This window comes from Coregonus clupeaformis, chromosome 23, assembly GCF_020615455.1.
Source record: "Coregonus clupeaformis isolate EN_2021a chromosome 23, ASM2061545v1, whole genome shotgun sequence".
Taxonomy (NCBI): Eukaryota; Metazoa; Chordata; class Actinopteri; order Salmoniformes; family Salmonidae; genus Coregonus; species Coregonus clupeaformis.
The window spans coordinates 33,602,487-33,625,392 of NC_059214.1; the positions used below are offsets into that span (position 1 = coordinate 33,602,487).

General features: G+C 39.8%; 1 protein-coding gene across 3 annotated transcripts in view; it reads left to right on the forward strand.

Annotated features, from left to right (window-relative positions):
* The first annotated feature begins 5,498 nt into the window (after positions 1-5,498).
* LOC121536890 (exportin-4-like) overlaps positions 5,499-22,906 on the forward strand; it is a 55,224-nt gene continuing 37,816 nt past the window's right edge. For all 3 annotated transcript variants that reach the window (XM_045206684.1, XM_045206683.1, XM_041844516.2), the window contains exons 1-4: positions 5,499-5,586; positions 6,791-6,896; positions 7,162-7,303; positions 7,468-7,606. In XM_045206684.1, coding sequence (XP_045062619.1) covers positions 5,521-5,586; positions 6,791-6,896; positions 7,162-7,303; positions 7,468-7,606 — 453 coding nt within the window. In that variant the 5' untranslated portion in view covers positions 5,499-5,520. The remainder of the gene's footprint in view (positions 5,587-6,790; positions 6,897-7,161; positions 7,304-7,467; positions 7,607-22,906) is intronic.

Sequence of the window (22,906 nt, forward strand, 5' to 3'; positions counted from 1 at the left end):
GCTGCGAGATACATGGATGACATTGTTAATAGAGTCAGTCAATTCCACTCTTGATATTATTATGATGAATATGTTTTATTGAGCAAATTTTGAAGAGTTCTGAGGAAGGTGGACTGCAAGTGTGTAATCATTGCTTTGTTACAGATATGGATCTCATGATTACATACATGTTTGCTAAGCAGTCACACCTATCCATGTCTCCACACAACACATACAGTACACCTGCTCTAAGACTGTCATGTACAGTGACATTGTTGGCGCTAAGAGCAGTGTATTTTAGCCTCCTTGACAAAAGCCCTACCAGCTGGTGCACCACTTACACACACGCTCAGTATTATACAGTTAACACATCTGTGTCCACACAGTCTCCTCGGTCCGTATGGAGACAGATATGTGATAGTATGACTATGTGCAATACAGAAAATACAATATATAGTTTTCTAAAAACTTACAATTACCCTTTTGACCTTGTAATACTGAAACACGCTATGTACAAATATACATTATATTGGTTTATATATTTTCCGTATAGTTACATGACCCCATGCTGCTTATTATTGTGATTAATATTATTATTATTTACATTATTTCATTTATACGTACTTCTTTCCTTTTATGCAAGTGTGGGTTTGATTGCCAGTGTGTTTGGTTTGGAAAGTGACGAACTGTGTGCCTTCTAGATGAATGTTGGTGCGTATCTATCCACCACAAGATGATGATGATCAGTGTTTGTGCAGAATAATGACAGCAGCCTTCCTACTCTGCAACCGGGCTGGCCCTGTGTGTAGGAGAGTAGGGCGGAAGAGAGGAAGAGACAGACATAGTGATAGAGAAAGAAAGATGCGTTTCAGAGTCAGAGACAAAAAGAAAGCAAGGCAGGATTGGTTATAAAATGAAAAATATATGAATGAATAGCTTTCTCTATATTACAAGAACAGGTATGGCAAATGACAAAGACTTATGTATTATTGGTACATTTTAATGCATCCTAATGACCACATGTTAATTTGACCATTGATATTATGCTTGGGTTACATAAATGTGTTGTGTTATGCAGCGGAGCACTGCTCAAAGCAGGAAATGCTTTATTTTCTCCAATATCTCTAAACTATATGCTTTTTGACAATCAGCCATTGACGCAGTCTTGTATGTCCAACTGAATAACTGTACAACAGTATTCCATATTTGATTGTCATACTGACTGGGAAGGATCAGGAAGTTGCAAGTTCTGCCTTATGTCAATTCCCATACATTGAGTGCACCCATATCTCAAAGATCAAATTTGTGACAAGATGTAAGTGAGGGGAATATTTTAAACAATTACAATTGTTGTTTAAACGTGTCAATAATGTTTTTGCTCACCTGCATGACAAAATGAATTGAAATTGACATTTTTCTAACGTGCCTCATGTCTTCAGGATTGGGCAGCAAATTAACTTAATTTGATCATTGTTGTCAACGCAAGTAGGATTGCCAATCCACATTCACCAGGATGGACTACTCAGTGAAAAATAGCTTTATAGAGAAACTGTGCTCACCAAGTCAGTTTTCTAGTGTTTGTGAGTGTTTGTGTGTGAGGTGTGCCCTGGATGATGTGTGTGTTCCCTGTATCTGAGTTTTGAAAGTGATGACTGACAATCTTTGACTGATTTGAGATCTAATGTAGTGACTCATGATGTAACTTACTTGTGTACCTTTTTGTATTTTTACCCTCGGGAGTTTCTCATGTCTTCGATCCTCCTTAATGTATAATACAATTCTGTAACTCTTGAATATATATTTATACAGATATACATACTTTTTAAAATCTTTATTCTTTTGAATTTCCTCTGAGCTAATGTTCAAACATCCTTGTCTGCAGTATTATAGACAGTATAATTTGGACAACATATATCTCCTTTTTTACATATGTATTAATTGAGAATTTGTAAAAATGCTTTCACTGTCCTCACATGTAAAATATATGTATAAATTAAATTAACCAGCTTCGACTTGGGTTGTGATTTCAAAACCCTCTAACAATGTTATGTCTGGATGAATAATATGATTGATTCTTGTTGGCTTTGAATATTAGGCTTAAACAATATTAGCAGAAAATGTAGAAGTGGTTATTACACTGTGTACAAAACATTAGGAACACCTGCTCTTTTCATGACATAGACTGACCAGGTGAATCCAGGTGAAAGCTATGATTCCTTATTGATGTCACCTGTTAAATCCACTTAAATCAGTGTAGATGAATGGGAGGAGACAGGTTAAAGAAGGATTTTTAATCCTTGAGACAATTGAGACATGGATTGTGTATGTGTGCCACTCAGAGGGTGAATGGGCAAGACAAAATATTCAAATGCCTTTGAACGGGGTATGGTAGTAGGTGCCAGGCACAACGGTTTGAGTGTGTCAAGAACGCTGCTGGGTTTTTCACGCTCAACAGTTTCACATGTGTATCAAGAATGGTCCGCCTCCCAAAGGACATCCAGCCAACTTGACACAACAGTGGGAAGCATTAGAGTCAACATGGTCCAGCATCCCTGTGGAATGCTTTCGACACCTTGTAGAGTCCATGCCCGACAAATGTAAGCTGTTCTGAGGGCAAAAGGGGGTACAACTCAATATTAAGAAGGTGTTCCTAATGTTTTGTACACTCAGTGTATGTCTGTGTTGATTTGAGAAAAGTGAAACACACTGTGATCAGTTCATTTTTTTTTTTTTACTTTTACAGGAATTTGTCTTGCATTCAAGAGCATTGAGTTTAGACAACAGAGCTATATACACAAACAAGCTATGGGTTTACAGTAGTTACAGCACATACAGTAGATGATAAATACAGTGCAAAAAAAAGAGTTAACGCAAAACACGATCAATTATGAATACAGTGCAAAGTCACAATGTCCACATGACTCTTCTTTCGGTCCCAGGCTACTTAAAAGTGCCGATTGCATGTTGTGCAGTTTACTGCTCCTAGGGACAAAAGGGTTCAGAGTCGTTTGTCCTAACCGTGGGGATACGGACACTAGGACTAGTTCTGCATTGGGGTCTGCCTCGTAGAATCTGTGGATGGTGTGTGTGTGGAGTGTGACAGGTCCACACACATCAGCAAGATCGACAGGCCATACTGTATGTGCAAAAGAAAATAGGACAATATTCAGGGTAGAGTTTGGGGTTCTTTGGGGTTTTGTAGTAGCCTGGCTGACGTCACTCACGTCGTACATAGCAAGGGAGAGCTGTGACACATTGGTCTGGACAGGAGTCCGTTGTTGGTGCAATCTTCACGCAAAAGTTGGCTCAAACTTTGATTGGTTCTCTCAAATGTATTTTTTTTTCCTGGTGAGTTGAGTCCTCTCATTCTTTGGATTTGAAAATCCAACAGTTGTGTTGGTAAGGGGTGGCGCTCGGGGGCTGTGTGTAGCTTTCTATGTGGGGTGTTTGAGTGAGAAAGAGGAGAACCAATCAGTAAAGCACAGACCCCTTCATTATCTACCCTTCGTCCATACAACATCAAGGAGCCTTTCCAGACTCTGAGGTCAGGAAGACTTCGAGTTTGGTGTCAGCCAGACCCGTTTTGTAGGGTTGCTTTGGGCATTGTGGGTTATTTTGGGTAGTTTGAGGTAGCTGCTTTGGGTAGTTTGGCATTTTGGGGTAGTTTGGAGTATTTGGGGAGTAGTTATGTGTTGTTGTGGGTAGTTAGTGTTGTTTTGGGTGGTAATTGTGGGGTTGTTTTGGGCATTGTGTGTAGTTGTGGGTTGTTTTGGGTAGTTTTGGGTTGTTTTGGATAATTAGAAGGACCCCTGAGAGTTTGAATTGGGACAGGAACATGTATACAGGGAGCTATACAAATACTGCATCAACATTCTGTCTGTATCCAATATGATTTATTATTATTTTTTCTATGTTGAATGTGTTGGAATTGGAATTGGTGCCAAATGTTTATATCCACAGAGAACAACTCATTGATAGGATCTATTTTTCAACTCTACTGATCATATAAGGTCATTTTCATAATTAATTCAGATGCCATTGAAACTGTTCATTTCCAGCCAATAATATTTATTTAGAAAACACAAACAATACATTGACGAGTGTTCAAATATAGACCTGAGCATTGCTTATTCAATATCAGATTATAATGAAATGCAACAAGACATTTTCACACAGAGAACACCTAGAAGGTGGTTTGGCATCTGTTGTAATTATGTCATTTCATTGTGTGGGCTAACTCTCCGAAGGTGTTATAAAGGTTGAGCAATATTTTTTTATGCACACCTGAGTTGAAACATGGGTTCCATTTAATCAATTGTAAAATGAGCAATACATTCAAATATTCAAATGAGGGTTGATTACAACTTAAATCTATGCAGGTTATTCATCTTGGTTAAAAAAGGTTTATGTGTGGTAGATGGATAAAAATTCTGATAAATGTAATTGCAACTTTATACCAGCAGAGGAAGTCCAGCACACAGTCTATGCTACACAACACAGGCATTATATTCAGGGCAAACTAATTATCACCAACAATAATGATGTACGAATTGATGACGATGTAAAAATATATATATATATATATATATATATTTAGCCTACTATGAGGTATCAAATATTTATCTTACAGAAGGAAACAATGAGATAGAACAATCAGAAGTCATACAACAGATAATAGACTGAACTCAAATGGCAACAGATGATGTTGCAGGCTCAGATTAGGACGTGCACACTCCATTTTGGACATAGGCTCATAACTGTCACATAGTTCTAAAATATGTGGTATTTGGACATAAGCCTATAGCTGTCACACAGTTGTAAAAAACGTGGCCACATATTTTCTAATAACTTACATTCTCATGAAAATAATTTACATCATAATTTAAAGCTATAAAATCACATGTAAAACAATATATGTTCTATGATAGGCTAGTGGGGCAAGGAATTACATTTCCATAAGAGCAACATTACTTTTTTTTCAAAAGCATATAATTTGTGTCCTATGCTATAACAACCATAACAAACAACAGAATAGGTCCTCTGGGTTAATGATCAATCATAAACCCAGAGGACCTATAATTTATGAAAAGGTAAAGGTAGTAACAGAGATCTCTGGTAAATCATTTAGACATTCTTAATAAGTAGGCATAAAGGGATATTGTTTAGTAGTTAAAATTACCAGCTTTATCAATATTGTAAAAATAATTTTCAAGTAAAAACTTGACTAAAAAACTTTCAATCAGACATTTTGACATTAGGATTGAAATGATTTTGGGTTACGTTTTTTGGTGCGCTCTATGGTGGTAGGAATAATCACTAAACATGTAGGTATCACATCATATCACGTTTGCAAGCGTCCTTGGCTTGTAAAAAAGAAGACCCTTATGTTGAATATTTTATGGCTATCTATTTCGATTACATAACCTCCATAGAGGTACGCACCGTCCTAAAACACCCTGACAAAAGTCTACATGAACTCATTGGCCCGGAGTACCGCTTAATCCCACAATGCAGCGCATGGCGCGTCATTGAAGAGGGACCATGATGGCGGCGGTCGGTTCACCAGAAGTGATTTCACAGCTGGAAAGCGCTGCCAAAGTTTTAATGGTGAGTAATATAATCTCATTTTTGTGTGTTTTTTGGTATGTGGTTCGTTCTTGGTTTTACTGAGAGTTATGAGACGGCGAGTGATTTAGCGGACACAGTTATTTATCTGAGAAAGGATAGCGATGCGTGGCGCAGTGCTGTCTCCATCCCGCAAAAAAATCTAGGATAGCCATCATCACCCAAAAGCCACTAGCGATGTGTGACAGTGTCTTGTGACGATTTTTCCTAAAAACTTAACTAGTAGAACACACATGTTTGTTTAGTTAGTTTGATACAATATGTAGTTGTATTTCTTCCACACTCGACAGTTCGGTGAGCATCCCCATTGCACCGCGTCGTTAGACACGCTGTTGATTCACCATAGCTAGTAGTTACTGACTTTACCCTCGATTTGTGACCAACGTTATGCAACAGTCAAGGAGGGCGCTGTCTCAACTCCCTGAATAGATCAAAAAACATAGTTTTAGTAAAAAATAAAAGTCATATATTGGAAACAATTAGCTAACCAAGTGTTGGCTAAAAGTTATTGATCAAGCACCATGCTTGGTGACTGAAGTGCTCTGGGGAGCTCGTGCCCGTTACCTTGATTCCCTCTCATTCGAAGAAATCAAAGCTATTTGGACAAGTTAATTATATTAGCTACATATTTATTTATTACTACTATTAGGTCTCACTAATAGTGTTTTGTTATGTTTCTGCTCTCCAGGAATAGGCTGATGTTTAATAGACATGAGTTAATGACAAAGTGCATTGAAACTCCACTCTTTTACCCTTATGCACCTTTAAGGTGCGCTCAACTATTCCCTTATAACACCTTCCAGGTTATAATGTGTTAAAATTGAGATTCTAAACAAATGTGAGCTCTAGTGTGTGTATAGCTTAGGGGGAAGGGTTGGGCATGGGAAGGAGGGTTGTGGGTAGGAAGGCCCTGTCGTGCCTGTGGTCAGGGCAGATAAAGGGTCTTTCTCTCCTCCTGGCTGCCGTGAGTCAGAGAGCTGCCTTTACTGCAATTAGGCTAGACCTGGAATGTGATTTTCCTGCAGAGCTGAATTATAGCCACACTCCTTGGCTGACTGCTTGTGTGTGCTTAGCTGTCCATCTGTGGGAATAATTTAAAGTGGTGTGTGTGTGACTTACTGTACAAAGTTTAGATGTGGTGTAGTAATTGACTGTACACTAATGGTGTGTGTGTGTGTGTGTTTAGGCACCACCGTCCATGGTCAATACAGAACAGAGGCAGCATGCAGAGCACATATTCCTCTCCTTCAGGAAGTCTAAATCACCCTTCGCTGTCTGCAAACACATCTTAGGTAAGAATCACTATACAAATGCTTCAAAACACTCCTCAATATTTGTTTGTTTGTGTGTTACTTACTGTTTGTGTTATCCGCTGTATCTCCTGAGGTTGGTTAGTAGTTGTTTCAATGGTTTTTGTTTAGTGAACTCATTAACTTATGTTTGAGTGTGCTGTGTTTTCCCACAGAGACATGTGATACTGTGTGTGTGCTATGTGCATGCGTGTCCACAGAGACCTGTAATTCTGTCTCTGTGATGAATTTGTCTCTCCCTCCACAGAGACCAGTAAGGTAGACTATGTGCTGTTCCAGGCGGCTACAGCCGTCATGGAGGCGGTGGTACGGGAGTGGATCCTGCTGGAGAAGGCCAGCATTGAGTCACTCCGAACATTCCTCCTCACCTACGTCTTACAGAGACCGAAGTAGGCATGTGTGTATGAGTCAGTGTGTGTGTGTGTGTCAGTGTGTGTGTGTGTGTCAGTGTGTGTAGAGGCAGCATTAATTAGATTCTCAAGTATGTCTCAATCTCACCTCATGCAGGCCTCTGATGCAGGTTTAAAGTATTTCTCTCCTCTCTCTCCCCCAGTCTGCAGAAGTATGTCCGGGAGCAGATCCTGCTGGCTGTAGCGGTCATAGTAAAGAGAGGTTCTCTGGACAAGTCCATCAACTGTAAAGGCATCTTCCACGAAGTCAGCCAGCTCATCAGCAGCGGCAACCCAACAGTGGTAAGAAACACAGGCCTAATTCATAAACTCATCACCGACGCAAGAGAGACATGTATTCTTGACTCCACTATGATTATCAAAGTCCTATCACGTAATATGTAAAACATAGAAAATATGATTTCCGGTATGGCGACCGTGAGGCAGTCAGTTGAAGGTGATCCGTTTGGCATTCCCTTTCTTTACTATAAATGTCTCTTAAATAGGAAAGAACTCAACTCTAAAGTCAAGCAATAACTGAAACGTTATGTTGGCAACTGCATGTTATGGCAAATACTAGATCAAGAAATAGAGACAAACAGTGAAACAACGCGACCATGGACCAAGTAGCTGACGACTCGACTAAAGTCAATTTAGAGACAACACTAACAGAAATTTGCACTGGCAATGAGAAACTGTGTAAGCAGATTAAGAAAATATCTCATGTCAAAAAAATCGAAAACTGATATGACTGGACTGGGCAAACACGTGGAGGAGGACGATATCGGGTTAACCCTGGAGAAACCGCACAAGAAAAGCTCCAGAAAACCGTGGATGAACAAAAATACATAATTACGGGGCTTACTGAAAGATTAGACGGGATGGAGGACTTCAGTCGCCGTTCACATCTTAGTTTCGTAAATTTACCTGAAAGCTGTGAAACAACTGGAATGGAAAAATTATACTGGGCCAGGAGAACTTCACATGGGCTCCCACAATCGAACAAGCACATCGAACAGAACAGGCAGGCCGAGAGGGGACACGAGCAGCAAACCAAAGGCCATCATTGCAAAGTTCCTTAAATATATGGACAAAGTTAAAGTTCTACGACTGGCCATCCAAGCGAAAAGGTCAGGAGTCGGACCTTTGATGTATGAGGGCTATCGGATCAACGTCGACATGAGCAGAGACCTCTACATGAAATACAGAGAATTCAACCTTTATAAAGAAAAAGCTACGGAAAAAAACGAATCCCCTTTCTGGTTTACCCCGCACAACTATGGGTCAAATGGAAGGAAAGAAACATCACACTGAAATCAGCAAAAGAAGCTACCCGATTCCTGGTAAACCTGGACAAGGAGAACGGTGGAAATGGCAATGAATGAACTGTATAGACTACAGGACAGCCTCCCAACAGACAATGTATGACAGATGGGGCACTGGAACTGTTTAGGCTACTGACATTAGTGAATGATGGACTATTACACCAAAACACAAAAAAAGAAATTGTTAATGCCTTCACTCACACACCTATTGAAAAGACAATCACAGCACCACTCAAGCAATCTGTCTAAATTAATAACACTTTAATGACTATTGGCTATACAGTCTAAATGACAACCCATTAATTGGTAGGCTATAGCCATGATCTATTTGTTTAAGTAACGAACTGACAAGTGAACAAGACTACATGATGATTTCTATGATCTGGACGATTCTTTTTTAATTGCTCCCCAGCTAATAGGCTACAAAGGCATGAGTGGGTGGGAAAAATTTAAATGGCTCATATGTAAAAAAAAAAAAGACTGGGAGGGATCAAATGTCATACAGCCTAAGATGCTGAAATTGTAAACACACAATACTTTTATTTTTGTTGCTCTCTCGCTCTTCTTTTTTCAAATGTAATTTACTTTTGCCCGAATTAAGGCATGATAACGGGGAAATGTATATATTCATTGAAAAATGTGTTATTAATGTGGGCAACATATCATCCTGTGTTGATTATATTTTTCTTTTTATTCTCCCATAGAAAATACAATAAATAATGTTAATGAATTGGTTATAGTGGAACTGACAGTGTTTTTTAACTACTTTGCAGATATGAAATAGACAATCATAATATTAGTTAAAAATATCAAATTCCCAGTTTCCTTCAAAACTAACTTTATAAAAGGTTTTAAAAATGGGTTCTATTTGACTCCGAATTCCATGGTGTACAGTAAGGCATTGTTGGCAGAATAGATGGATGCAGTTCCATACATGATTAATATAATTCAACAATACATTTCTTAGTAGTCAAAAATCATATTGATATCAGGTTGTAAATTACAGCTGGTTGGGTACATTGTTAACTGCCTCCACCCATTCGGGTGTTTCAGTTTCAATGACTCAATATTTTGAACAAAAACGGACGACTGTAACTAAGGCTGGGAATGTTAATACAATCAAACTAGCAAGGGCAAAATCACAAGTCAGTCATAGCTAATAGGCTAGAGCACATGTCAAACAAGACCTGTGGGCCAAATAGGACACACAAGCGTGAATAAATGAGTCAACAGTTGAGTCATCTACTTTATGAAATTACAGCCTCGCATCGGTGAATTCAACTTCGATTGCACTGCTTTCGTGTGTCCCGTTTACAGCGAGCAGCGGAGGGAACGTGTGCAGACACATGCCACATTCCTAGCTAGGCTACTAAAATGTTGCAGTCTAGCTTCGGTTTTTAAAGCTTGACAATGACTAACCAAAAAACTAAACCTGCAACAAAACACCATACAAAGGAGAAACATGTAGGCCTATTACAGCAACATTTGAGCAGTAGCCTGGCTACAATACATTTTGAGTGCACCATACAGCAGTGCTGCATTCAACCACACCGGTGATCCATGCAGTGCAAAAAAATGAAAAACATTTAAAGTTTAAATGTTACAACAACCTATAGCTATGTTTTTTTATTTGGAGTTATTAAATACTTTTTGATCAGGGTAGCAGCATATTATGCACATCTGCAAGCATAGCAGCAAAGACTGGACAAATATTATTTATCTCTTGTTTTAATATGTTAAAATGCTATATACAGCATTTATTAGTGGACATTAACGTTCCCTCATTAGATTTTAGCTCGTCTTGCTCTGGCTAGTATAAGTTGTTGATCTTGTTGTTGATGATGTGCATAGGCAACTGAGGGGGGGATAGCCTACCTTTTCATGGTTGTTTGATCAATAGGACTGTGAAGTTCACAAATGTAAGAGGACTCCTGTGGTATTTACATATTTGTAGAAATCCATTCAGGTGTTTTGTGTGTTCGAATGATCTAAATTCGCACTGTTGCTACTGCCTGTAAACACAGTCCAGTTCAAAGTGAATGATGGCAGGCCCGTGTGACAAAAGGCTTACTTGTATATAGGCCTAATGTAGCTAATAGCTAATTGGCTATGGCGCAACGGTCTGCGTAGACTCCGGTCCTGGACAAGACAGATGTTTTTATTAGGTTTTATTTACTGCGGTGTCTTAATTTTCCATAATTTATATAGAATATAGAGGCCTTACTATACGTCATTCTCAAACATTCTATGAATTTATGAAAATGTGAAAAGGACCATATCTAAGTGTTCGCTTGTCAGAAAATGTAAAAAAAGGTGTCTTATTCTTCCTGGGGGTGTATATGAACAGATTTTAATATGATTTAATGTTGCTAAAACGCTGTCAGTTCCACCTTAAATGAATGTTGAAGAAACATGGGCAAATGCCGAGTTTATAAACAAGACAGTTTATATGCACAAAGCCCACAATTATGCATCTTTCAATTATTATTTCCAGCTCTTTGTTGAACAATTACAGTGCCTTCAGAAAGTATGCATACCCATTGACTTATTCCTATTTTGTTGTGTTACAGCCTGAATTCAAAATGGATTAAATATATTTTTTTCTCTCACTCATCTACACACAATACCCCATAATGACAAAGTGAAAACATGTTTTTAGAAATGTTGGCTAATTTATTGAAAATGAAGTACAGATATCTAATTTACATAAGTATTCACACCCCTGAGTCAATACATGTTAGAATAACCTTTGGCAGTGATTACAGCTGTGTGTCTTTCTGGGTAAGTCTCTCAGAGCTTTGCACACCTGGATTGTACAATATTTGCACATTATTTTTTTTTTAATTCTTCATGCTCTGTCAAGTTAGCCATTTTCAAGTCCTGCCATAGATTTTTAAAGCCGATTATAAGTCCAACTGTAACTAGGCCACTCAGGAAAATTCAGTGTCTTCTTGATAAGCAACTCCAGTGTATATTTGGCCTTGTGTTTTAGGTTATTGTCCTGCTGAAAGGTGAATTTGTCTCCCAGTGCCTGTTGGAAAGCAGACTGAACCAGGTTTTCCTCTAGGATTTTGCCTGTGCTTATCTCTATTCTGTTTATTTTTACTGAAAATATGAAGAGTGATACTTAGTGATGTGTTGTGTTGGATTTGTCCCAAACATTACACTTTGTATTCAGGACATGAAGTTCATTTCTTTGCCACATTTAAAAAAAGTTTTACTTTAGTACCTTATTGCAAACAGGATATTTTGGAATATTTTTTATTCTGTACATTCTTCCTTTTTTTTAACTCTTTCATTTAGGTTAGTATTGTGGAGGAACTACAATGTTGTTGATCCATCCTCAGTTTTCTCCTATCACAGCATTAACATCTGTAACTGTTTTAAAGTCAACATTGGCCTCATGGTGAAATCCCTGAGTGGTTTCCTTCCTCTCCGGCAACTGAGTTAAGAAAGATGCCTGTATCTTTGTAGTGACTGGGTTTATTGATACACCATCCAAAGTGTAATTAATAACTTTACCATGCTCAAAGGAATATTCAATGCCTGCTTTTTGTATTTTTACACATCTACCAATAGCTGCCCTTCTTTGCGAGGTATTAGGAAAACTCCCTGGTCTTTGTGGTTGAATCTGTGTTTGAAATTCACTGCTCGACTGAGGGACCTTACAATTATCTGTATGTGTGGGGTACAGAGATGAGGTAGTCATAAAAAAATCATGTTAAACACTTATTGCACACAGTGAGTCCATGCAACTTATGTGACTTGTTAAGCATAATTTTTACTCCTGAATGTATTTATTATTGCCATAACAGATGGGTTGAATACTTATTGACTCAAGAGATTTCAGCTTTTCATCTTTTATTAATTCGTAAAAATTTTGAAAAACATAATTCCACTTTGACATTATGGGGTATTGTGTGTAGGCCAGTGACGACAAAATCTAAATGTAATACATTTTAAATTCCAGCTGTAACAACAAAATGTGGAAAAAGTAAAGGGGTGTGAATAATCTCTGAAGGCACTGTACACTGACAGCCCAACACACACACACATACAGTGAGAGAAAATGCGGGTCTGCGTGCTACGCCACTGCTTATAACCATAAGTTAAGTCTAACTATAAGAAATCTAAGATGTGTCAAATAAATGATATCCAGCTCAGGGCTCCAGGTATGCATTGTGTTGCTAACTTGGTAGCTACAGTGTGGGAAAAAAGTATTAGATCACCTGCTGATTTTGTACGTTTTCCCACTGACAAAGACATGATCAGTCTATAATTTTAATGGTAGGTTTATTTGAACAGTGAGAGACAGAATAACAACAACAAAATCCAGAAAAATGCATGTCAAAAATGTTATAAATTGATTTGCATTTTAATGAGGGAAATAAGTATTTGACCCCTCTGCAAAACATGACTTAGTACTTGGTGGCAAAACCCTTGTTGGCAATCAGAGGTCAGACGTTTCTTGTAGTTGGCCACCAGGTTTGCACACATCTCAGGAGGGATTTTGTCCCACTCCTCTTTGCAGATCTTCTCCAAGTCATTAAGGTTTCGAGGCTGATGTTTGGCAACTCGAACCTTCAGCTCCCTCGACAGATTTTCTATGGGATTAAGGTCTGCAGACTGGCTAGGCCACTCCAGGACCTTAATATGCTTCTTCTTGAGCCACTCCTTTGTTGCCTTGGCCGTGTGTTTTGGGTCATTGTCATGCTGGAATACCCATCCTCGACCCATTTTCAATGCCCTGGCTGAGGGAAGGAGGTTCTCACCCAAGATTTGACGGTACATGGCCCCTTCCATCGTCCCTTTGATGCGGCGAAGTTGTCCTGTCCCCTTAGCAGAAAAACACCCCCAAAGCATAATGTTTCCACCTCCATTTTTGACGGTGGGGATGGTGTTTTTGGGGTCATAGGCAGCATTCCTCCTCCTCCTAACACGGCGAGTTGAGTTGATGCCAAAGAGCTCGATTTTGGTCTCATCTGACCACAACACTTTCACCCAGTTCTCCTCTGAATCATTCAGATGTTCATTGGCAAACTTCAGACGGTCCTGTATATGTGCTTTCTTGAGCAGGGGGACCTTGCGGGCGCTGCAGGATTTCAGTCCTTCACGGCGTAGTGTGTTACCAATTGTTTTCTTGGTGACTATGGTCCCAGCTGCCTTGAGATCATTGACAAGATCCTCCCGTGTAGTTCTGGGCTGATTCCTTACTGTTCTCATGATCATTGCAACTCCACGAGGTGAGATCTTGCATGGAGCCCCAGGCCGAGGGAGATTGACAGTCCTTTTGTGTTTCTTCCATTTGCGAATAATCGCACCAACTGTTGTCACCTTCTCACCAAGCTGCTTGGCGATGGTTTTGTAGCCCATTCCAGCTTTGTGTAGATCTACAATCTTGTCCCTGACATCCTTGGGAGCTCTTTGGTCTTGGCCATGGTGGAGAGTTTGGAATCTGATTGATTGCTTCTGTGGACAGGTGTCTTTTATACAGGTAACAAGCTGAGATTAGGAGCACTCCCTTTTAAGAGTGTGCTCCTAATCTCAGCTCGTTACCTGTATAAAAGACACCTGGGAGCCAGAAATCTTTCTGATTTGAGAGGGGGTCAAATACTTATTTCCCTCATTAAAATGCAAATAAATTCATAACATTTTTTGACATGCATTTTTCTGGATTTTTTTGTTACTCTGGGGCGGCAGGTAGCTTAGTGGGTAAGAGCGTTGTGCCAGTAACCGAAAGGTCGCTGGTTCTAATACCCGAGCCGACTAGGTGAAAAATCTGTTGATGTGCCCTTCAGCAAGGCACTTAACCCTAATTGCTCCTGTAAGTCGCTCTGGATAAGAGCGTCTGCTAAATGACTCAAATGTAAAATGTAAATGTCTCACTGTTCAAATAAACCTACCATTAAAATTATAGACTGATCATTTCTTTGTCAGTGGGAAAACGTACAAAATCAGCAGGGGATCAAATACTTTTTTCCCTCACTGTGTGTGTGTGTGTGTGTGTGTATATATATATATATACACACACACACACACACACACACACACAGTGGGGGGAAAAAAGTATTTAGTCAGCCACCAATTGTGCAAGTTCTCCCACTTAAAAAGATGAGAGAGGCCTGTAATTTTCATCATAGGTACACGTCAACTATGACAGACAAAATGAGCATTTTCCCCCCAGAAAATCACATTGTAGGATTTTTTATGAATTTATTTGCAAATGATGGTGGAAAATAAGTATTTGGTCACCTACAAACAAGCAAGATTTCTGGCTCTCACAGACCTGTAACTTCTTCTTTAAGAGGCTCCTCTGTCCTCCACTCGTTACCTGTATTAATGGCACCTGTTTGAACTTGTTATCAGTATAAAAGACACCTGTCCACAACCTCAAAAAGTCACACTCCAAACTCCACTATGGCCAAGACCAAAGAGCTGTCAAAGGACACCAGAAACAAAATTGTAGACCTGCACCAGGCTGGGAAGACTGAATCTGCAATAGGTAAGCAGCTTGGTTTGAAGAAATCAACTGTGGGAGCAATTATTAGGAAATGGAAGACATACAAGACCACTGATAATCTCCCTCGATCTGGGGCTCCACACAAGATCTCACCCTGTGGGGTCAAAATGATCACAAGAACGGTGAGCAAAAATCCCAGAACCACACGTGGGGACCTAGTGAATGACCTGCAGAGAGCTGGGACCAAAGTAACAAAGCCTACCATCAGTAACACACTACGTCGCCAGGGACTCAAATCCTGCAGTGCCAGACGTGTCCCCCTGCTTAAGCCAGTACATGTCCAGGCCCGTCTGAAGTTTGCTAGAGTGCATTTGGATGATCCAGAAGAGGATTGGGAGAATGTCATATGGTCAGATGAAACCAAAATAGAACTTTTTGGTAAAAACTCAACTCGTCGTGTTTGGAGGACAAAGAATGCTGAGTTGCATCCAAAGAACACCATACCTACTGTGAAGCATGGGGGTGGAAACATCATGCTTTGGGGCTGTTTTTCTGCAAAGGGACCAGGACGACTGATCCGTGTAAAGGAAAGAATGAATGGGGCCATGTTTCGTCAGATTTTGAGTGAAAACCTCCTTCCATCAGCAAGGGCATTGAAGATGAAACGTGGCTGGGTCTTTCAGCATGACAATGATCCCAAACACACCGCCTGGGCAACGAAGGAGTGGCTTCGTAAGAAGCATTTCAAGGTCCTGGAGTGGCCTAGCCAGTCTCCAGATCTCAACCCCATAGAAAATCTTTGGAGGGAGTTGAAAGACCGTGTTGCCCAGCGACAGCCCCAAAACATCACTGCTCTAGAGGAGATCTGCATGGAGGAATGGGCCAAAACAGTGTGTGAAAACCTTGTGAAGACTTACAGAAAACGTTTGACCTGTGTCATTGCCAACAAAGGGTATATAACAAAGTATTGAGAAACTTTTGTTATTGACCAAATACTTATTTTCCACCATCATTTGCAAATAAATTCATTAAAAATCCTACAATGTGATTTTCTGGAAAAAATATGCTCATTTTGTCTGTCATAGTTGACGTGTACCTATGATGAAAATTATAGGCCTCTCTCATCTTTTTAAGTGGGAGAACTTGCACAATTGGTGGCTGACTAAATACTTTTTTCCCCCACTGTATATATAAATATATATATATATATATATATATATATATATATATATATATATTAGTACCAGTCAAAGGTTTGGACACACCTACTCAGGGTTTTTCTTTATTTTTACTATTTTCTCTTTGCTTATTTGAGCTGTTCTTGCCATAATATGGACTTGGTCTTTTACCAAATAGGGCTATCCTCTGTATATTTCATAGTTTTGATGTCTTCACTATTATTCTACTACATTGTAGAATAATAGTGAAGACATCAAAACTATGAAGTAACACATATGGAATCATGTAGTAACCAACTATTCTTCAAATAGCCACCCTTTGCCTTGATGACAGCTTTGCACACTCTTGGCATTCTCTCAACCAGCTTCACCTGGAATGCTTTTCCAACAGTCTTGAAGGAGTTCCCACATATGCTGAGCACTTGTTGGCTGCTTTTCCTTCACTCTGCGGTCCAACTCATCCCAAACCATCTCAATTGGGTTGAGGTCGGGTGATTGTGGAGGCCAGGTCATCTGATGCAGCACTCCATCACTCTCCTTCTTGGTTAAATAGCCCTTACACAGCCTGGAGGTGTGTTGGGTCATTGTCCTGTTGGAAAACAAATGATAGTCCCATTAAGCACAAACCAGATGGGATGGCGTATCGCTGCAGAATGCTGTGGTAGCCATGCTGGTTAAGTGTGCCTTGAAGTCTACATAACTCAACAACAGTGTCACCAGCCAAGCACCATCACTCCTCCATGCTTCACGGTGGGAACCATAATTGCGGCGATAATCCGTTCACCTACTCTGCGTCTCACAAAGACACAGCGGTTGGAACCAAAAATCTCAAATTTGGACTCATCAGACCAAAGGACAGGTTTTCACTGGTCTAATGTCCATTGCTCGTGTTTCTTGGCCCAAGCAAGTCTCTTCTTCTTAGTAGTGGTTTCTTTGCAGCAATTCGACCATGAAGGCCTGATTCACACAGTCTCCTCTGAACAGTTGATGTTGATGTGTCTGTTACTTGAACTCTGAAGCATTTATTTGGGCTGCAATTTGAGGTGCAGTTAACTCTTATGAACTTATCCTCTGCAGCAGAGGTAACTCTGGGTCATCCTTTCCTCTGGCGGTCCTCATGAGAGCCAGTTTCATCATAGCGCTTGATAATTTTTTCGACTGCACTTGAAGAAACGTTCAACGTTCTTGAAATGTTCCATATTGACTGACCTTCATGTCTTAAAGTAATGATGGACTGTCGTTTCTCTTTGATTATTTGAGCTGTTCTTGCCATAATAAGGACTTGGTCTTTTACCAAATACGTCTATCTTCTGTATACCACCCCTACCTTGTCACAACACAACTGATTGGCTCAAACACATTAAGAAGGAAAGAAATTCCACAAATTAACTTTTAAGAAGGCACACCTGTTAATTGAAATGCATTCCAGGTGTCTACCTCATGAAGCTGGTTGAGAGAATGCCAAGAGTGTGCAAAGCTGTCAAGGCGAAGGGTGGCTACTTTGAAGAATCTCGAATATAAAATATATTTTGATTTGTTTAACACTTTTTTGGTTAATACATGATTCCATATGTGTTATACCAGGCGGTGTCAGAGGAAAGCCCTAAAAATTGTCAGACTCCAGCCACCCTAGTCATAGACTGTTCTCTCTGCTACCGCATGGCAAGGGGTACCAGAGCACCAAGTCTACACTAACACACACAGACTACTTAAGACTACATTTGTTCACACACACGAAACACACAGTCTTTCAAACTCTTCACATACGCTGCTACTACTGTTTATTTTCTATCCTGATTGCCTAGTCACTTTTACCCCTACCTACATGTACCTCAATTACCTCAACTACCTCGTACCCCTGCACATTGACTCAGTACCGGTACTCCTTGTATATAGTCTCATTATTGTTTTTTGGTTAATCTTTTTCTTACTTTTTTAACTGCATTGTTGAGTAAGAACTCGTAAGTAAGCATTTCACGGTCAATTCTACACCTGTTGTATTCGGCGCATGTGACAAATTACATTTGATTTGAGATAAGGAGTTTACCTCATATCTCAGTACACAGAGACCTGTTTTTGGAAATAAATGTAGATAATGAAGTATGCACAACTGTTGTCTGGGAAGCTCTTAAAGTATATATGAGAGGTTGTATCATGTGTTACTCTTCACATATGAAAATCCACGACTTAGAAAGAAAACACAGCTTAGATAGAAATGTTGACACCCATCAACAGTTGAACACTTTGAAGCTTGAATATAACATAATAAACACCTTCTCTGTAGATATTGCTGCCCTGAAATCCAAACAACAATATCTTGAGCAAGGTGAAAGTGCGGGGAAAATGCTTGCTTGGCAATTTTAGAAAGAGGAGGAGGAACGTACCATCCACAGCATTTAAAACCTTTTTACATTACATTTTAGTAATTTAGCAGACGCTCTTATCCAGAGCGACTTACATGAGCAATTAGGGTTAAGTGCCTTGCTTAAGGGCACATCGACAGATTTTTCACCTAGTCGGCTCGGGGATTAGAACCAGCGACCTTTCGGTTACTGGCACAACGCTCTTACCCACTAAGCTACCTGCCGCCCTAGATAGTAGCATAACAATGGATCCTTCTGAAATTAACTCATTCTTTAAAACATTTGATCACTAACTGTATCAATCCTAAAACAAAAGTTACAAGAAAGATAGACAATGTCCTTAAGGCTTCAGGATTCAAAGTGGATTGGGAGAAAACTGAAATAATGCCAATTTCTAATTATGACTTTTCAAGCTTAGAAAGTAGATTTCAGTGGAACTGGACAAAGGCACATATGAAATACCTGGGTGTATTGATACCGTGCAATTTCGATTATATATAAAATCAACTACTCTCCTTTACTAGATAAGATTGAATGTGATGTAATGTAAATGTAAATGTATTGATGTTCAGAAATGGAGAACTCTCCCTATTTCCGTGTTAGGTAGGGTCAACATAATCAAAATGAATATACTGTATTACAAGGTTGATGTATTTATTCCAAGCCTTAACAGTTTCAATTCCATCCAACTTCTTAAAAAAAAAAAAAGGCCTACTCTCCAACTTTATTTGGAATGGAAAGACCTCAAGAGTCAAATTGAATGTTTTACACTTACCTTATAAAGCTGGAGGTCTCGGACTACCTCATATGAAAATGTATTACTGGGCCGCACAACTGCGTTCACTTAAACAACGGACAGCAGACTATCCTTGTGCTTGAAGGAGTATTGAAGCCATAACTGTAATAACCTATGATTTAAAATATATTCACTACTTTGGTTCCAAGGCTTTAAAGAAAAAACAGACAATGTACATCAATTCATAAAATGGAAGAAACCCATATCGCCAGGCAGCCCTATTTGAAACAACCCCACATTACCGCCAGCATTTTAATGACAATACCTTTTAAGTCCTGGTTACAAATTGGTGTCATGAATTTTAATGCATATGTACTATGATGGCTCTCTACTGTCATTTGATCAATTACAAGAAAAAAATGGTTTATCCAAGACCAAGTTCTTTTAAGTTCTTACAACTAAAAAATCGTATTCAATCACTTCAGCAGAAACTGGATGAACCTAAAGCACCTAGCATTGAAAAAATACTGAAAGAAGCTGCAACGCCAAAGAAGTTGATTGCCAAGTTACAGTGGGGAAAAAAAGTATTTAGTCAGCCACCAATTGTGCAAGTTCTCCCACTTAAAAAGATGAGAGAGGCCTGTAATTTTCATCATAGGTACACGTCAACTATGACAGACAAAATTCGAAAAAAAATTATCCAGAAAATCACATTGTAGGATTTTTTATGAATTTATTTGCAAATGATGGTGGAAAATAAGTATTTGGTCAATAACAAAAGTTTCTCAATACTTTGTTATATACCCTTTGTTGGCAATGACACAGGTCAAACGTTTTCTGTAAGTCTTCACAAGGTTTTCATACTCTGTTGCTGGTATTTTGGCCCATTCCTCCATGCAGATCTCCTCTAGAGCAGTGATGTTTTGGGGCTGTCGCTGGGCAACACGGACTTTCAACTCCCTCCAAAGATTTTCTATGGGGTTGAGATCTGGAGACTGGCTAGGCCACTCCAGGACCTTGAAATGCTTCTTACGAAGCCACTCCTTCGTTGCCCGGGCGGTGTGTTTGGGATCATTGTCATGCTGAAAGACCCAGCCACGTTTCATCTTCAATGCCCTTGCTGATGGAAGGAGGTTTTCACTCAAAATCTCACGATACATGGCCCCATTCATTCTTTCCTTTACACGGATCAGTCGTCCTGATCCCTTTGCAGAAAAACAGCCCCAAAGCATGATGTTTCCACCCCCATGCTTCACAGTAGGTATGGTGTTCTTTGGATGCAACTCAGCATTCTTTGTCCTCCAAACACGACGAGTTGAGTTTTTACCAAAAAGTTATATTTTGGTTTCATCTGACCATATGACATTCTCCCAATCCTCTTCTGGATCATCCAAATTCACTCTAGCAAACTTCAGACGGGCCTGGACATGTACTGGCTTAAGCAGGGGGACACGTCTGGCACTGCAGGATTTGAGTCCCTGGCGACGTAGTGTGTTACTGATGGTAGGCTTTGTTACTTTGGTCCCAGCTCTCTGCAGGTCATTCACTAGGTCCCCCCGTGTGGTTCTGGGATTTTTGCTCACCGTTCTTGTGATCATTTTGACCCCACAGGGTGAGATCTTGCGTGGAGCCCCAGATCGAGGGAGATTATCAGTGGTCTTGTGTCTTCCATTCCCTTATAATTGCTCCCACAGTTGATTTCTTCAAACCAAGCTGCTTACCTATTGCAGATTCAGTCTTCCCAGCCTTGTGCAGATCTACAATTTTGTTTCTGGTGTCCTTTGACAGCTCTTTGGTCTTGGCCATAGTGGAGTTTGGAGTGTGACTGTTTGAGGTTGTGGACAGGTGTCTTTTATACTGATAAGTTCAAACAGGTGCCATTAATACAGGTAACGAGTGGAGGACAGAGGAGCCTCTTAAAGAAGAAGTTACAGGTCTGTGAGAGACAGAAATCTTGCTTGTTTGTAGGTGACCAAATACATATTTTCCACCATAATTTGCAAATAAATTCATAAAAAATCCTACAATGTGATTTTCTGGATCTTATTTCCTCAATTTGTCTGTCATAGTTGACGTGTACCTATGATGAAAATTACAGGCCTCTCTCATCTTTTTAAGTGGGAGAACTTGCACAATTGGTGGCTGACTAAATACTTTTTTCCCCCACTGTATATCAAGGGTTGATTTAATCTCTACCTGATAGCTCAGAACCTATAGGGAAAACAATGGGAAACAGATCTCAAGGAAGAAATTGATGAGAACTTATTGGTCACAGATATGTGAAAATGTTCATATTTTATCATACGACCTTAGAAATAAGTTATTGCAATTCAAGATAATCCATAGGATTTAGTAAATTCCTGCCAGAATGCATGTAATGCACCCAGAAATGTTCTATCTCTGTTGGAGATGCAAAAAACAAAAAGGAACCCTATTACATATGCTGTGGTCCTGTGACAAACTGACACCATTTTGGGATAATGTCTGTGCTATCACATCATTGTGTTTAGGAATTTATATCCATCCATCTCCATGATTATGTCTGTTGGGAAATGTAGATATTGGTGACCAATATCAAAGAAAGTTTTGTAACCTCGGTCTAATTGCTGCCCCAAGACATTATAGCTACAGTGCATTCGGAAAGTATTCAGACCCCTTCCCTTTTTCCACATTTTGTTATGTTACAGCCTTATTCTAAAATGGTTTAAATAAAAACAATTCCTCATCAATCTACAACCAATACCCCATAATGACAAAGCGGAAACAGGTTTTTAGAAATGTTTGCAAATGTAAAAATAAATAAATAACGGAAATAACTGATTTACATAAGGATACAGACCCTTTGCAATGAGACTTGAAATTGAGCTCAGGTGCATCCTCTTTCCATTGATCAACCTTGAGATGTTTCTACAACTTGATTGGAGGCGACCTGTGGTAAATTCAATTGATTGGACATGATTTGGAAAGGCACACACCTGTCTATATAAGGTCCCACGGTTGACAGTTCATGGCAAAAACCAAGCCATGAGGTCGAAGGAATTGGCTGTAGAGCTCCGAGACAGGATTGTGTAGAGGCACAGATCTGGGGAAGGGTACCAAAACATTTCTGCAGCATTGAAGGTCCCCAAGATCACAGTGGCCTCCATCATTCTTAAATGGAATACGTTTGGAACCACCAAGACTCTTCCTAGAGCTGGCTGTCCGGCCAAACTGAGCAATCGGGGGAGAAGGGCCTTGGTCAGGGAGGTGACCAAGAACCCGATGGTCACTCTGACAGAGCTCCAGAGTTCCTCTGTGGAGATGGGAGAACCTTCCAGAAGGACAACCATCTCGGCAGCACTCCACCAATCAGGCCTTTATGGTAGAGTGGCCAGACGGAAGCCACTCCTCAGTAAAAGGCACACGACAGCCCGCTTGGAGTTTGCCAAAAGGCACCTAAAGGACTCTCAGACCATGAGAAACAAGATTCTCTGGTCTGATGACCAGAGAATGTAATACTATTAAAGTTTTATGCCATAATTATCTAAGATGTGATAGGAGG